This window comes from Nannospalax galili, unplaced genomic scaffold, assembly GCF_000622305.1.
Source record: "Nannospalax galili isolate Female #2095 unplaced genomic scaffold, S.galili_v1.0 scaffold11, whole genome shotgun sequence".
In the NCBI taxonomy this organism is placed as follows: domain Eukaryota; kingdom Metazoa; phylum Chordata; class Mammalia; order Rodentia; family Spalacidae; genus Nannospalax; species Nannospalax galili.
This window is the reverse complement of record NW_008330735.1, coordinates 7020144-7036299: the sequence shown is the minus strand read 5'-3', so window position 1 is coordinate 7036299 and position 16156 is coordinate 7020144. Positions and strand designations below refer to the sequence as shown.

The following is a 16156-nucleotide window of genomic DNA, read 5'->3' as shown; positions in this document are numbered from 1 at the left end:
CCCCCCCGCCGCCACTCCCCTATCTCTGCCTCCAGAGTGTTGGGATTACAGGGAGGCTGTCACACCAGTCAGGTTTTTATGAGGGTGTTAGGGATCTGAGCTCTGGTTTTCACACTTGTGCAGAAAATGCTTATCCACTGAGTCATCTTCTCAGACCTATGAAACCATTTTGGCAGACCTTAATATGTAGATGAAAGTCACATGTTTGGCTGAAATGGAGAAGGAAGTGGTCTGGGGAATTTGACCCTTCCCTTACTTTCATGATGGCTTTCTGGGGACCCCCCTGAACCCTGAGTTTTGCAGACAGATTGAAAATTATTGTCCTGGATGTCGTCCCAGTCTTCCACTCCATGATTCTCAATAATTCAACAAGTGAAATGTTTTCTTCCCCAAATAAAGGGGTTTACAAGCCTTTTCTTTCTTCTGACCGCTCATGTTCTTCAGCAGAGGAAGCAGACATTTATTTTTATCTCTGGTTCTTAGAAGGCTTATTCTATAGTCAATATAGATTCCCAGCCAAGAGAAAGCTTTCTATGCCTGCCTGTCTGATAGTAGCTCACTAAAGAATGAGATGAAAAGTTTTGAACTGACAAGCACTGAGAGTCCCCTTTCCTGGTAGGCTTTTTCCAGGCATAACGCATGACTATACAGGAAAGTAGACAGCCATCTTTGGGCTATATCCTTGTGAATTTGGCGGTTATGGGAAGATCACATACATAGCAGAGAGATAGCCGTTGCCATGCTGAGGGCTGAGAGACAGCCATTGCCATGCCTGGGCCGAGGAAATCCTTCTACATCTCCCTCTATGCAGGTTCCACGGTCCTAAGTCCTCTTGTCTTTGCATGCCAACTCCCTTACTCACGACTATGCAATCTGGCACTTATCTGTTGGTTGCTGTGTGACTTGACCCCCACAAGAAGCTGTTACTTAAAACTACTGATAGATTCCAAATTCCTAATTCCATAATTGTGTTTGTGAGGTGCTCAGTCTGGCACCTGTAGACACACCTCTTGTGCATGGGGGTGGGGGTGTGTGTCTGGGCAGGAAAGGCTGGAGACTCAGAACTGAAGGCAGTCTTTGTAAATAGATTTCAGGTCTCCCAGGGTAAAAGAGGCTGTATGACTAAAGAAGACAATCTTTGGGCTCAGAAATTTGATTCTAATACAGAAGGAAGGATGTTTAAGTCCTGCCTGGGTAGGAGGTAAAGAAACAGAGCAACACCATCTTCTCTAGCAGTCCCTGTGGAGTGAGCACAGACAAGTGGGAACCTCCTGGTGAATGGGGACCTCCTATGAATGTGCTACTTTTACTTCACAGGAAGGGGCATCTGTGAATAAAAAACTCAAGGTTAGCACTTCGGGGATGAGGGCTGATGGGGGCTGTCTACAGGTGCAGAAGCAGGCTAAGGGATCTTGGGCTTTGCTCTGGCAGTGGGAGGTAGGCCCACAGGGCCAAAGCCAACCCATCCTCATTAAAAACTGCATCAGTCAGCCTTCCCCTACCATAATAACTATCTGAAACAATCTATCACCCAAGAAAAGTTTTCTTTTTTGACTCAGAGTTTTAGAGGCTTCAGTCTATGGTTGGTTGCATTGCTTTGGTTATGTGATAGTGTATCCTGGTAGGTATGTAGTAGAGCTACCTTATGGCCAAGGAGTAAAAGAGAAGAAGAGAAAGGATCCCATTCATCCCTTCAAGGACCCACAGCTCCAAGACTCTGAAGATCTCCTGCCAGGCTTCACCTTTTAAAGACTCTACCAACTACCAATAGTGCCATGGGCTGGGAACCAACCCATTAACATGTGGCCCTTAAGGGACATTCAGATCTAAATTTCAGCAGAAGCCCTTGCCTAGGGCCAGTCAGTTAGGTCCAGTCCAAGTAGAGACTCCCATCTTTCTGTAGCATGTAGAGCCAGTGGACTTCTAGTCATGGTGCTCCTCAGAGTATCGTGCTGACCTGGAACACATGGCTCAGAACAACACCCACCCCATTTGGATCCAGCTACTAGCAATTTTATAATTTTATATCCTGATGCAGGAGGTAGAATCTTCTAGAAAGGTCATTCTGATTTACTTGAAGGTAGGAGCATAGTAATTAAAATCTAACTCCAAGGAGAAACAAAACTCAGTGTGTTTCTTGATCTATCAAATGACCAAGAGTTATGGATAGAGAACTGCCTGAGAGCTATGGATAAACATGCCTGAGCCTTCCTCAGCCCCAGAAGTCAGAGGAAGTTCAAGCTGGAAAGAGAGCAGGAGACATCAAGGGCCCTCCCCACCCCCAGTGCCTCAATATGAAGGATACTGAGACCGAGAGGGGTCAACTGACTTGTCCAAAATCATGTAGCCAATTAAGGACACTGTCTTGTCTTGTAGTTCTGATGAGGGTGGCTGGTACAGAGGACACGTCTTCTGGTATTGGACCAACTGGAGATTGGCTCTTGACTAATTCTTCACAGCTGCTTGGTTTCAAGGAAATTAACACCACTGTGTCTGCTTTCTTATTAGATCTGAAGGAAACAGCATCACACCCTGATTTCAAAGCTGTTTTAAAACACATTTTCAGGGCTGGAGATGGCTCAGCGGTTAAGAGCACTGGCTGCTCTTGTAGAAGACCCAGGTTCGAATTCCAGCACCCACACGGTAGCTAACAACCATCTATAACTCCAGTTCCAGGGGATCTGAGACTCTGTCCTGACCTCCTCAAGCACTGCATGACACGGGTGCACTTACATACATGACACAGGTGCAGGCAATATAAGGTGCACTTACATACACGACACGGGTGCAGGCAATACATTCATACACATAAAATAAAAATATATAATTAAAAACTCCACTAATTTTCTAACAGTGTAGTATCTGATACACATTAGGTATACAGAAAGTATTATCCTCTTCTTCTGAGACAGAATAATACGCTGGTAATTCTTTGAATCTAGGGTTCTTTTTCCCTGTCCCAGTATCTAGGACATCCTGACTTCCTGCTGCAGGAAAGACATTCTCAGCAGACTGAAGCTGGTTAAGAATCAATACTTACTGGAACTTCAAAAGCTAGAGCTACCAAGTCACAAGATCCAAGATTGTGACTGTTAACAATTCAAGTCCTAAAGTAGTTTGGGCCTAAATGTGATTCCAGATACAAAAGACTTGGAAGAAGTGAAGGACATTCAGACCATTCTGCCCTAGCACTTGGTAAAATACCCTCCTATAGGGAGGAAAGCTGGAGGGAAGGCAAGAGAGCTTATGATGCTAATGGATGGATTTGTAATAGGAGCTGTGTTCTGTCTCACCCAGTAGGGAGAGAGCCTAAATCCCATTAAGATTTGGAGCATTCTGAAAGATGGGACCTGTGTGTACCTCTAGGAAAGCTTAGGAATCTGCAACCTGCCCCCACTATCCAGCACAAGATTCAGGTGATAAGGAAGCCTGGTGCAAAGACTTTTAATAGTCCTGCAGGAATAGGTGGGGAAGCCGCTGGAGTGGAGAGAGGGACAGGTGTGGGTATGAGTCTCCGATGAGATGGAGAACAGAAGGATGGAAGGGAGATAAGGAGGAGGGGAGATGGGAGGAAGAACAGAGCTGGTATGTAAGCAAAGCAAAGGAGGAAAAGAGGGAGGGGTCTGATAAGGGCTTCGCCACAGGAGGTGAGAGAACTGTGCCCTTCTGGACTAACACCTGGGGAATCCTGAGGGCATGTGCTTTTCATGGATGTCACCTAGGGCAACTGAATAAGGAAAACTGGGATTAGAAATTGTAGCCCCACCCCAGTGTTTTGACCTGTATAGATACCCAGAAAACAACAAGAGCCTGAGCTGACTGAGGTGACAGAAGAACAAAGTTACTTTTCTGCCATACCTGAGTTGTGGGTATTATGGCTTCAAGATGAAATGTCTCCCATAGGCTCAGGTGTTGGTCACCGATTGGCAGCATTATTTTGGGAAGTTGTGAAACCTTTAGGAGATGGGGTTAGTTGAAGGAAGTAGGTCACTTACTCTGCATACACTAGGTAGTCAGTGAGTGCTATCCCCTTCCTTCTGAGACAGACTAACACTCTGATATAGTAATGGCAGTAATAAAGATGTCTTTTCCTCCCATAGTTTCCTCTTATTGTGGGAATGGGTCCTTAGGGGTATCTTGTCCTTGGTCCTTTATTTCATTGCTGTCTGCTTCCTGTCCTCTAAGAAGTGAAGATCAGCCTTACCACTCACTCCTGACACCATCTTGGCCCAAAAGCATGGGGCCAAGATGCTATGGACTGAGCCCTCTGAAACCATGAGCCTAAATAAGCCTTTCCTTTTTTAAGTTGTTCTCTCATGCATTTTGGTCACAGCAACAAGGAAATAACAAATACATTGGATGAGCTAAGCATCCTCCAACTTCCTCTCATCTCCCCACTCTCTTTCTATGCAGCAGCCTTCCTATAGACACCATGGCTGATATCTTCTCTGATGACTTTTCTAAGTTTAGTGGAGTATACGTTTGCTGGTTATTGGAAGCTCGGCTAGTTTTTAGGGGTTGGGGGAGTTGCTCAGGGGAATTAAAAGGCAAAGACCTATATGCCTGCCCAGTCAAGCCAGTAGGGCACAGTGGCCTGCTTTTAAGGATCCTGAGATATGCACAATCCATGATGAACAGTGACTTGTTGGGACCCTCCCCTCCAATTCTTTATCACCACATCAGACAGAAGCTCTGGACAGGTCCAAATTTTATTTGGAGAAACAATCAATATAATATGTTGTGACTCCAAGTGCTGTGGTAGCTGTGGATATGCCCAACATGTCTGCATGTTTCATTATTAGAGGCTTTGGGGGATAATTGTTTTGTTTGTAAGGAGGAAGGAAAAAATCAAAGTTGTCAACCCAGACTTTGTCTTCATAGGGCTGTCTTTCTTAGTAGGTCAATCACAGGAATGGACAAAACTCCCCCAAATTGCGTCAGCTTCCTTATGAGACAATTATACTCCAAAGCTGTGGCTATCTGGGTTTCCATTAGAACTAGAAGGACATCTCTATAACTCAGTTTTAGTCAGGGGATGGAAAAAATGTGGGCTTCTGTGTTAGAAAGCAATAGTTTCTAACACCAGTACTGCCATCAACAGCTGTTCAGTTGGCCCCCTGTATCCATGGGTTCCACAACTGAAGATTCAGGTGACTTCAGACAGAAAGTGTTCAAAAAGAAAACTGAATCTGTACATATACAGGCTTTTCTGGAATTATTTACCAAATAATATAGTATGGAAGTTATTTATGTAGCATTTAATTTATGTTATACTAGGCATTCTAAGTAATCTAGGGATGATGCTAGGAAAGTATATGGGAGGATTGTGCAAGTTACGTATGCAAATGATGCCCTTTTATTTATAGGAAGGACTTGAGTACTGAGGGATTTTGCTGTCTTCCAGGGGATATTGGAATCAGCCCTCCATGAACATTGAGAGATGATTGTAAGTTCCTTTACTTTTCCAAATCTCAGTTTCCTAATTGCATACTTGAGGCTAATGACTATGATGTCATAAAAGGGTTGATGGATTAGGAGAGATAATGTCTATACAGCACTTAAGTCAGTACACAGTCAGCAATGGGAACTCAATAGATGGCAAGCAACTGCTATTATTACTGTTAATTCCATCTGTAAAGAGTCTAGTGAAGAAGATGTTTTAGCCCTAATGCCTTTTTAAGAATCTCTACTCTATCGCCAGCAGGAAAGCTGTAGGATATTTTCATTCTACTTGGCATAGACCCATTATGGCTGCTAGCAAAATTGGATTGGCCATTAGGTGTCGAGTCCAATTTCTTTATAGTTTCAAGAGGTAAAATATGATCAAAGCCTCCTGAACTGCACTGCAGAAATCCCAAGTTGCCAGTGGTAACCTTTCCCGTGATATAACTGCCATGCTGGCCTGGCACATTAAAACCACCAGCTTCCAATTATCCTTTCCTCTCCCCGGGGCAGAGCTTGGAGCACTTTCTTTTGGGGAAGACAATAAGTAATCATAGTTATCATGCTAAATTGCTGCCTTTTCTATCGATTTCCACATTATCATAGCACAGGGGGTCTCTGCAAGATCTCAGGTTAAGCATCATCATCTCTACTGTGAATTGTTGGCTATTTTCTCCTTTCATGGAGATAGGAGTCTCATGTGCTACTGACAGACAAGGAAACCTTAATAATTAAAGAAATGTGTTTAGTTTGTTCTGGTTTGATGGTTTGTCCTTCTGCTGGCTTTTGTCTCCTTATGAGGCAGCCTCATTTTCTGATGTGTTCACTCTTCCTAGGATAACTTCCAATTATAACAAACAGTCATCTGATTTTTCACATTTCCCACAATGAAGTTTTTAGATGGATTTATTAAAGTGTAATGGTTATGGGCTGTGGCAACTTCTCACTTGTTACTGCTTGGAAGACTTGTCTCGGTCATCTAAATTTTTCTTTCTGAAATCCAGAGCTCTGTCATGGATTTTTAGAATCAGCCTCTAGCCAGAGGAGCCCAACTATCCCTGAGAATTGTCTTCAAACAAAAGCAAAGTTTCTTTGGGACTCTAAGGTGGGTCTCAGACAAAGAAGAAGAGTTGTAATCTCAGAACTGTTAGGGATGTAGACAGTAGGTCCAAGAAAAAAGAACTAGTTTGATAATAACGACTATTATTTGTCAAGTAACTTGATGTAGTGGCACAGTGCCAAGCACTCTAACTATTACCAACTAACAAGTCTAGGGTGTGTACTAGTACCAGGACTGTGCTAAGCATTGTTTCAGGAATTAACAGCCCTCTATACGGCCGAATCTGAGACTCAGGACTGGAGCCCATAATATCACTTGGCTGATAAGGACCATTCCACTTTGGGCTAGGAGTAAGAATCGAGTTCAAAAATCATCATACAGAGACCAGAGGAGTTAATGAGATGGAAGTTGGTGGAAATCAATATAGAATGCATAGTGAGTGGCCATTTCCAGAGGACAGCTTCCTATGAGAGGTATCTAAATGTAAGATTAGGGTGCTTTCTAGATCTCAGAGAGGGAATTCCCTCTCTTCAAAAGAGGGAGATGCTAATTTAATGTGTGATTGGCAGAGCAATGTGGTCTTGGAAACTGTAATCTGAATGACTGACATGGGAAAGTATTAAGATGGTAGATGAGTAAGGCTGAGTAAGAATTTTTCTATATCTAATTTTTTGGGGAAAAAGGCTGCTTAGCTCCAGATCCTTGGGAATGTGGACAGTGGTAGCCTCAGAGTTGCTGACACTTTTCTGGAATGTGGGGCTTCTTGAATGTATTCCTTGATGGCAGTGACAAACTCACATTTCTGTGACCTGGGCATTGTCCCAAAGTGTATTGTAACTTAAAAATTACGTTAAGAAGACACGAATCACTAACAAGATCATGGAGAGATGCTCAATACCACTAACCATTAAGGAGATGCAAATAAAACTATAATCAGATCTACCTCACACTCATTAGGATGGCTACTATCAAATAACAGAAAATAACAAGCATCAGTAAGATGCGAAGAAATTTAGAAATTCTTCTGCACTATGGGGGCTGGAGAGATGGTTCAATGGTTAAGAGCACTGGCTGCTTTTACAGAGGACCTGGGTTTGAATTCCAGCACACACATGGTGGCTAACAACCATCCGTAACTCCAGTTACAGGGGATCTGATGTCCTCTTCTGACCTCCGTGGGCATTGCACAACACAGATGCACTTACACACATACAGGCAATACATTCATGCACATAAAATAAAAATAATAAATAAGGGGCTGGAGAGATGGCTCAGCAGTTAAGAACACTGGTTGTTCTTGCAGAAGACCCAAGTTCGAATCCCAGCACCCACATGGCAGCTAACAACTGTCCATAACTCCAGTTCCAGGGGATCCAACAGCCTCTTCTGTCCTCTGCAGGCATTGCACAACACGGGTGCACTTATCCACATGCAGGCAATATATGCATACACATAAAATAAAAATAAGAAAAAAAGAGAAATTCTTCTGCACGGTTGGAGGGAATGAAAAATGCTACAGCCACTATAGAAAACAGTATGGCAGGTCTTCAAAAGATTAAAATGGAATTTTCTATGACCCTGTACATCTTCTCAGGGGTATACACCCAAAAGAATGAAGGAAAGAACTTGAAGAAATATTTGTATACTTATGTGAGTAGCAGCATTATTTACAGTGGCCAAAAGGAGAAGACAATTCAAGCAGGCATGAATTGTCAGATAGGTTAACAAACTGTGTTACATATAGACAATTAGATATTGTCCAGTCTTACCAAGGACAGAAATTCTGATACATGCCATGTGGATAAAATTTGAGGGCTATGTTATCAGGAAAAGACAAATATTATATATGATGTACATAAAGTGGCCAACATGATAGAGACAGAAGACAGAGTAAAGGCTTGCAGGAATGTGGAGAGGGAAGAAAGGGGAGCTGTCTGTTAATGACTATAGAGCATCACATTGGCAGGATGAGGAGTCCTAGTGATTAACTGCATAAGAATGTGAATTTATTTAAGGGGCTGGAGAGATGGCTCATCAGTTAAGAGTACTTTCTGTTCTTGTGGAGGGCCCAAGTTCAGATCCCAGCACCCACATGGTGGCTAACAATTGTCATCCAATTCCAGGGGATCCAATGGTCTTTTCTGACCTCTGTGGGCATTGCATACACATGATGCACTTACATACATGCATGCAAAACGCCAAATAAATAATATTTAATAAGTAAAAAATTTAAAAAGAATATTTAATATCACTGAACTGTGTACTTAAAAATGGGTATGAAGTTAAATGTTATATTATTCATACTTTACTATAATAAAAATAAAATGCTATATTAAAAGTTTTATTTATAGTCTACCTATAGCTCAAAAAATGGGATATAAAGATATCTTGTGTTTGTGTTTATCTTATTTCCTTTATTTAGTTTGTAGTACCTGGATTTGCATATCATAAACTGAGAAGATGACTTTGAGGACAACTGGTTCTCCTGATTATCTTATCTTCCCCAAATTGGCATTTACTTAATGAAAAAGCCAAAAATCAACAAGCATGTGTTCTGGCCCACTTGGCTATACAGTACTTCATACTCACTGAAAGTTGGTAGTTAGCGTGATGATTAATCTTGATTGTCAATTTGGTAGGGTTTAGAATCACCATGGAAACAAGTCTCTAGGCATGTTTATGAAGGAGTTTCTAGATTGGGTTAATTGAGATGGGAAGACCTACATTAAACGTGAACAGTACCATTCCATAGACTGAGTCCCATACTGAATAAAAAATGAGAACGGGAGCTGAGCAGCAGCGTTCATCTCTCTCCATTTCCTGAATGTAGATGTAACGTGACCAGTTGTTTCATGCTCCTACCACCATGCTGACCCTTCTATGATGGACTGTATCCTTACACTGTGAGCCAGAATCAATCCTTCCTTAAGTTGCTTTCCTCAAATATTTTGTCACAGCAATAGAAAAGTAACTAAGACAGAAAACTGGCATAGGAGTAGAGTTGTTGCTGTGACGAACCTGACCACATGACTCTTAGGTCTTTGGAAATGGTTTATAGAAAGAATATGGAAGAGTTGGAAATTTTGGGCTAGAAATGTCCTTGATTACACAGAGTTTAATGGGTCATTCTGGTTGGAGCTTAGAAGACAAGGGTGCTGACCGAAATGTGGACAGTAGAGGTCCATCTCTTGAGGTTTCAGAGAGGAACAAAGACTCCATCAAGAGCTGGACTAGGAGCCATTCATATGATATTTTGGAAAAGAATCTGGCTGCATTCTGCCTGTGTCCTGAGAATTTGAGTGAGGTTGAAATTAAAGGTAATGGACTGATTTGTTTGGTGGAGGCAAGTTCAAGACAGGCTAGCATTCAGCTCTGTCATGATTACTGTTCATTACTTTTATCCAGGTCTATAATGAGAGAGAACAAAAGGTGGATCAGAAAGATTTTTAAAAATGTGTAGTTTGGGGCTGGAGAGATGGCTCAGTAGTTAAGACCACTGCAGAAGACCTGGGTTCAATTCCTGGTATCCATATGGTAGCTAACAACCATCCATTCACTCCAGTTACAGGGGAATTTGACACCCTCTTCTGACCTCCGAAGACACTGCATGACATGCGTGCACTTACATATATGCAGACAATATACTCATATACATAAAATAAAAATCATAAATAAAAAATATATATTTTAAATGTAAGGTTTGACAAGAATATGTATATGACCAGTTTTAAAGTTTGGTACAAGGAAAGTCCAGATGACAAGGAGAATAGCTCCTTAAAAGAAACCTGGTGCTTTGCACTGGGACAATAGGAAAGGTATCTTGAAAGCAAGCCTCCACCCATCAAAAGCTGCATCTTGAGAAGTTCAAAGTCATTTGAAAGGAGAGAGGCTAAATTAAGGATGTCATTGAAGAGATTCCCTTGTCTTTAAAAGCAACTGCTTAGGGAAATGTTTCTCCAGGATTAGCACTAAAGACTGCTGTTGTAACTGTGGTCCAAGGGAGCCAGGCCCCATTATGAGTTGAGTGCAGAACTTGGCAGTGTCATCCATATGGTGCTGATTTTGTAGGCATGAGAGATGTAGGACTGAAGGAATTATGGCACCATGATTTCAAATGATGACTTAGGCTGGGCAATCTGTGGCAGGGTTGGAGTCTCTGCAAGGAGGCCCCATGGGGCCGCTGCATGAAGCTGTGAAGGTGAAGCACAAGTTCCAGTGGAGACCTAGGATGTTGGAGATGCCAGGACCATGGGACATCTGCTGAAGAAAGCTGCATGTAAGAAGCTGACCCAAGAGATGTGTGCTTCAGGCAGCAGAGCTGGAGAATGTGCTATCTGAGCCTCTTACAGCCCAGATGATTCCACCGTAAGACCCAGATGCCAGACATGGAGCTGCAGGATTTGATATTTGCTTTACTGGGTTTTGGTCTTGCTTTAGTCCAATCATTTATTACTATGCCATCATTCTTCCCTTTTAGAATGGGAATGCATATTCTTTTTTTAAGACAACATTTAAAAAATTGTGTGTGTGCATTTGTGCACATGTGCATGCTATGGCATATGTGTGAAGGTCAGAAGACAGTTTATGGGAGTCAGTTTTTTTCTGCTACCATGTGGGCTGTGGGTATTGAACTCAGGTCATCAGGCTTGGTGGCAAGCATTTTTACTCCATAAGCTATCTCACCAACCCAGAATGTTTATTCTGTGCCACTGTAACTTTTTTTTTATTTTATAGACACTTACAGTTAAGAGATTTTCTTGAGTCTCAGATGAGACTTGGACTTTGAACTTTTAAATAGTGTTGGAATTGTTGAAGATTATAGGGACTTCTGAAATAGGACAGAATGCATTATGAGATGGTTAAGGGGTAGAAAGTTATGGCATGGAAGTGATGTGTTTGGGTAGAGCTGTGATGGTTAATCTTGACTGTTAACTTGATAGGATTTAGAGTCACCATGAAAATAAATCTCTGGGTGCCTCTGTAAGGGATTTTCTAGATGAAGTTAATTTAGGTGGGAAGACCCATCCTAAATGTGTGTAGTACTATATGGGTTGGTATGCCAGATGGAATAAAAAGAGAAAGGGAATTGAGCAAGAGCATTCATCTCTCTCTGCTTCCTGAATGTAGATGGAATGTGACCAGATACATCACATTCATGCTGTCATGTTGTCTCTACTCTGACAGATATGTCTGTATCTATCTATCTATCTATCTATCTATCTATCTATCTATCTATCTATCTATCATCTATCTATCTATCTATCTATCTATCTATCTATCATCTGTCTATCATCTATCATCTATCTATCATCTATCTATGTGCATCATGTAAGTGCCTGGTATCTGTGCAAGCCGGAAGGCTTTGGAGCTCCTGGAAGGTGGAGTTACAGACAACTGTGAGCTGCCATGTGGGTGCTGGGAACCAAACCTGGGTCTTTTGCAAGAGTGGCAAGTGCTCTTAACTGCTGAGCCATCTCTCCAGCTTGACAGTATTCTTTTTTTAAAAAAAAATGACAGAATGCATGAACTCCAGTAAGGAGGGGGGGGGTCTATGGGTGGGTGCAGGTAGGAAAAAAATATTATTTTTATTTTACATGTTACATGTATGAGTGTATTGTCTGCATGTGTATAAATGCGCCTGCGTTGTACAATGCCTGCAGAGGTCAGAAGAGGGTGTCAGATTCCCTGGAACTGGAGTTATAGACAATTGTTAGCCTCCATGTGGATGCTGGGAATTGAACCCAGATCCTCTGCAAAAGCATCCTGAGCTCTTTGCCACTGAGCCATCTTTCCAGACCTGAAAGTATTCTTAATGAAACAGTTGTGAGTTTAAAAAGAATAAGTCAGATTACGGGACCTGTCCTCTTCCAAGAATGAAAGAACAAGATAGGAAAATTATTTTTGAGAAAAGATTTCACTCTGTAGTCCAGGCTAGCCTTAAATAAATAGCCTTATTATGTACCCCAAGCTAGACCTGAACTTATGGTTATCCTACCTCAGCTTCTCAAATAGTGGGATTACAGGCATGAGCCACAAGATAAGAATTTTCCAAATCTGCTCTTACTTGCTTTTCTTGACACTGGGATCATTTATCTGACAAAAAACAACCTAAGGGAGGAGAAGTTTATTTCTGCTCACAGTTTGAGGGCACAATCACCACAGTAGAGAAGACACAGCTGTAATGACAGAACATGAGGCAGCTGGCAACATTACCTTGACGGTCAGGGGCCAGGATCGGTGCCAAGCTATACCCCAAAAGGTCTGACCCCAAGGGACCCACTTCCTTTTACTAGGCACCACATCTTAAAGGTTTCATTGTCTGACAAAATAGTACCATCACTTCAGCACCAAGTGTTCAAACATATGAGCTTATGGGGGACATTTCACATTCAAACCACACCTGATGACCTAAGAACAAAACCTATCAATGATGACCCCACCTCTCCCCAAATGTTCTAATTTGAAACAAACTTCAGGTTCTCCTGCTGAAATTTCATTGCTTGGGAATGCTATTGGGGCAAGAAGGTTAGGGAAGACACATTCATAGAGAGAAAACCAACTGGGAGGCATGACTAAGAAAGACTGAGGGATGACAGCAGTGTCCTGGGGGTGGTGTGGGGGGTGAGGGAAATCTCTGGAGCATGGAAGGGGAAATATGGTACAAAGAACAGTGAGGAGACTCATCCTGGTGTGTGAACTGTGTTTATATAACACTATAGCAATTGAATATGGACCAGTGTACTTTGGGGGGTTAGGAGTGTAAGTTCATAAGTACCCCAAATAAGTCTACTGAAAATGAAATAAATTATGTGGCTGAAGAGACAATACAACAGACCCCAAAGCAATGCAATAGGTTGGTAAAGAACATGCGTTCTGGTGCCAAATTGGCCTTGGGTCTTGACTCTGTCCCTTCCTGGATGTGTGCCTTGAACAAGTAGTATATCCTTAGTTTTCTCATCTAACTAAAATAGGGATAAAACTGTGCGTATCTCAGAGGTTTGTTACAGAGACTGAGCCATATACAAGCAGTGCTTAGATCTGAACAGAGGACCAGTACAATGTACACTAATATTAACTCATGTAGTTACAGAGGAAATTCCTAATTACTGGGATATAGGTTATTGTTCACATTTGTTTATTTTTTACCAGCAGAGATTTTTTTTTTTTTTTTTTTGGTCTTTTTGAGACAGGGTCTCTCTGTAGCCCCAGCTGTCTTGGAACTCACTATGTAGACCAGGCTGGCCTTCAACTCACAGAGATCCACCTGCCTCAGCCTCCCAAGTGCTGGGATTAAAGGGGTGCATCACCAACAGAGATTTTAAGCAACTTCCTCAAGTTCCAATGCTGGTAAGTGGTGGAGCTGGGGTTCAGTCACCTGACTCACAGCTGGCCTCTGTTCTTAGCCACCAGGGTGCACAGGCCCTTCACACAGAGCTCTTTGATCCCTTTTGACATTTAAATTGGGTTTCAGGCCTGAAAGCAGAGAAAACAAAAGGACCAGGGAGTGGAGAATGAGGTCGGCCCTTTGCAGGAGGTAGAGTAGAAAGGGAAATGCTTCTAAAATGTACCAGGATTTCCCATGTAGCCCCTCATGGACCTGGTACACAAGAATAAAGGTTTGGCTATGGATCTTGGGTAAAGGATGGGAAGAGATCCCAGTGCAGCTTGTCTCCAAATCCTTAAGTCCTTGCTTTGGGTCCCCTGTCAGAATCCAGGTGGGCAGAACAAACCTGAAGATGACAGGTGAACAGGATGTTTGACTTACCGGCCGGGGCAGACTGTATTGGTACATTTCTGGACGGTAGGTGGGCACCCACTGCACCCCTGCCCTGGGCCGTGTCATGGTCCCTGGAGCGCTCGTCACCACTTCTGAGTAGGGCAGATGCTGAGTGGAGCCATAGGCCTCCTGATGCCGGCTCTGGCCTGCATGACCTGCAGAAGCCAGGCTGAAGGCCTCCTCCAACAGCATGTGCATCTGTTGCCGGACTTCATCGATGGAAGGCTGTGAGCTCAGTGTAGAGGTCTCCGAGTGGCCCTTTACCTGCCGGGCCCGGCCGTAGCCCCGGGGCTCATGCACTCTGTCAACATTGGTTTCCTCTATGATTTCAGGCTCAGTCTGCAGGATAAAATAAAGCAGTTATTTGCTAATGAAGTTCCTTCCCATGAAGGTGGCCTCTAATATATTCTAAAATATTCACTGGGATTGATGATTTTATGAGTTTTGCTCATCTAAGCTATAACCAATGTGCTTTATGCAGGAATTCCCATGGTAGGAATTGTCAGTTAGTGTTCTATAGGAAAGGCTACATGCTAACTGAGGAAGGTATCCACAGCAAGACCAAGGCTGCAGACTTGCTAATTAGCATAATAATGAGAAATGGCTTTCACTGATGAAATTAATGGCATTCTCAAATTTTTTGATGCCTTTGGGTGTAAGAATCTGGAGCATCTTGTGAGTCTGTGTCCCAAAGCATGGCACATCAGACTCTAGACTAGCTCTTTAAATGAGCTTGTGTCCAGCCATTGGTTAGGGAATTCCTGGTTGCCTGATTCCACTTATGAGAGAGAGTAACATGATCCTCCTTCTACACAGCTGATCTCAAAGTATGATGGGTGATGAGAAGCCCTGCGTTGGGCCCAGCACCCTGCTTTCAAGGGCATCCCAATGCCTGCTCAAGTTTGAGATCCACTGATCTAGAATATTCTCTCACCCGCCCTCCTCTTTTATTTAGGGAGCAGATGTAGTAAGTAGCTAGGTGGGTAGAGAGCTGGATCTTGTCACCTTCCAGAAGCAGGCTACAGGGACTGCCAGCTTAGGTTGTCTGTTGAAAGGATAGTTGGTTAGTAAATAGTCTACTCTGTGTTCTGAGGCTTCTTTTCCCATTCTGCGGGATGTCTGCAAGTGCTCATTGTATCACACTGGCCATCCACAGATCTCAGAATGCAAAAAGAAACAAAGAAAAAATCAAAACAAGGAAAGAAAAAACCAAACAAGAACAAACCAGGAGACAAGGGATTGCTTAGGTGACAGTTTGCTGCCCTGTGACAGCTACTATTGCCAAGAGCCAGAGCTGAGGTGCACTGAGAAGCCAAAAGACAGCACTTTAAAGATGTGCCACCCAGGAAAGCTGCTTTAAGGTATTTCCGTTTCTTCACTGGTAAAAGATGACGTACTACCTCAGAGGGTTGTGTCAGGATTCAGTGACTGTCTATGCAAAGATTCAGAACACTAGCATGGGGTACAGACATAATAATGGCAGTCACTGTCACCACCACAGTCACCATTAATACCATAATCATCCAGATGCTCATGGAATTACTATGTATGAAGCCCTTGAATGCATCAGATGAACACAGGAGGAAAATGTGATTAGGGAATCCATTTATACAGGCAAGTCCTGTCCTCCTTAAATATCACACAGAGGTCAGAACTGTGATATATTCCATATTTTAAAAATGCATTTACTTTTCCTTAGTATTAAATTAGTACATATGCATTAGAGAAGAAATTGAAAGTACAGAAAGTACGGAAAAGAAATTAGATATTTCCTGTAATCTTACCATCTAGAATTAGGACTTGGCTGTAGTTCAAGATCAGAAGTAAGGCTTTCCATCTATTTTCATGACTAGATTTATCAACAACTACAGTAAGTA

The 16156-nt window shown here is 42.5% G+C and overlaps 1 protein-coding gene across 3 annotated transcripts in view; it reads right to left on the bottom strand.

Moving 5' to 3' along the window:
• Window positions 1-16156, bottom strand: part of Kiaa1549l (KIAA1549 like) — a 342411-nt gene that overhangs the window by 30878 nt on the left and 295377 nt on the right. For all 3 annotated transcript variants that reach the window (XM_029555337.1, XM_029555339.1, XM_008851663.2), the window contains one exon: window positions 14268-14618. In XM_029555337.1, the coding sequence (XP_029411197.1) occupies window positions 14268-14618 (351 nt within the window). The remainder of the gene's footprint in view (window positions 1-14267; window positions 14619-16156) is intronic.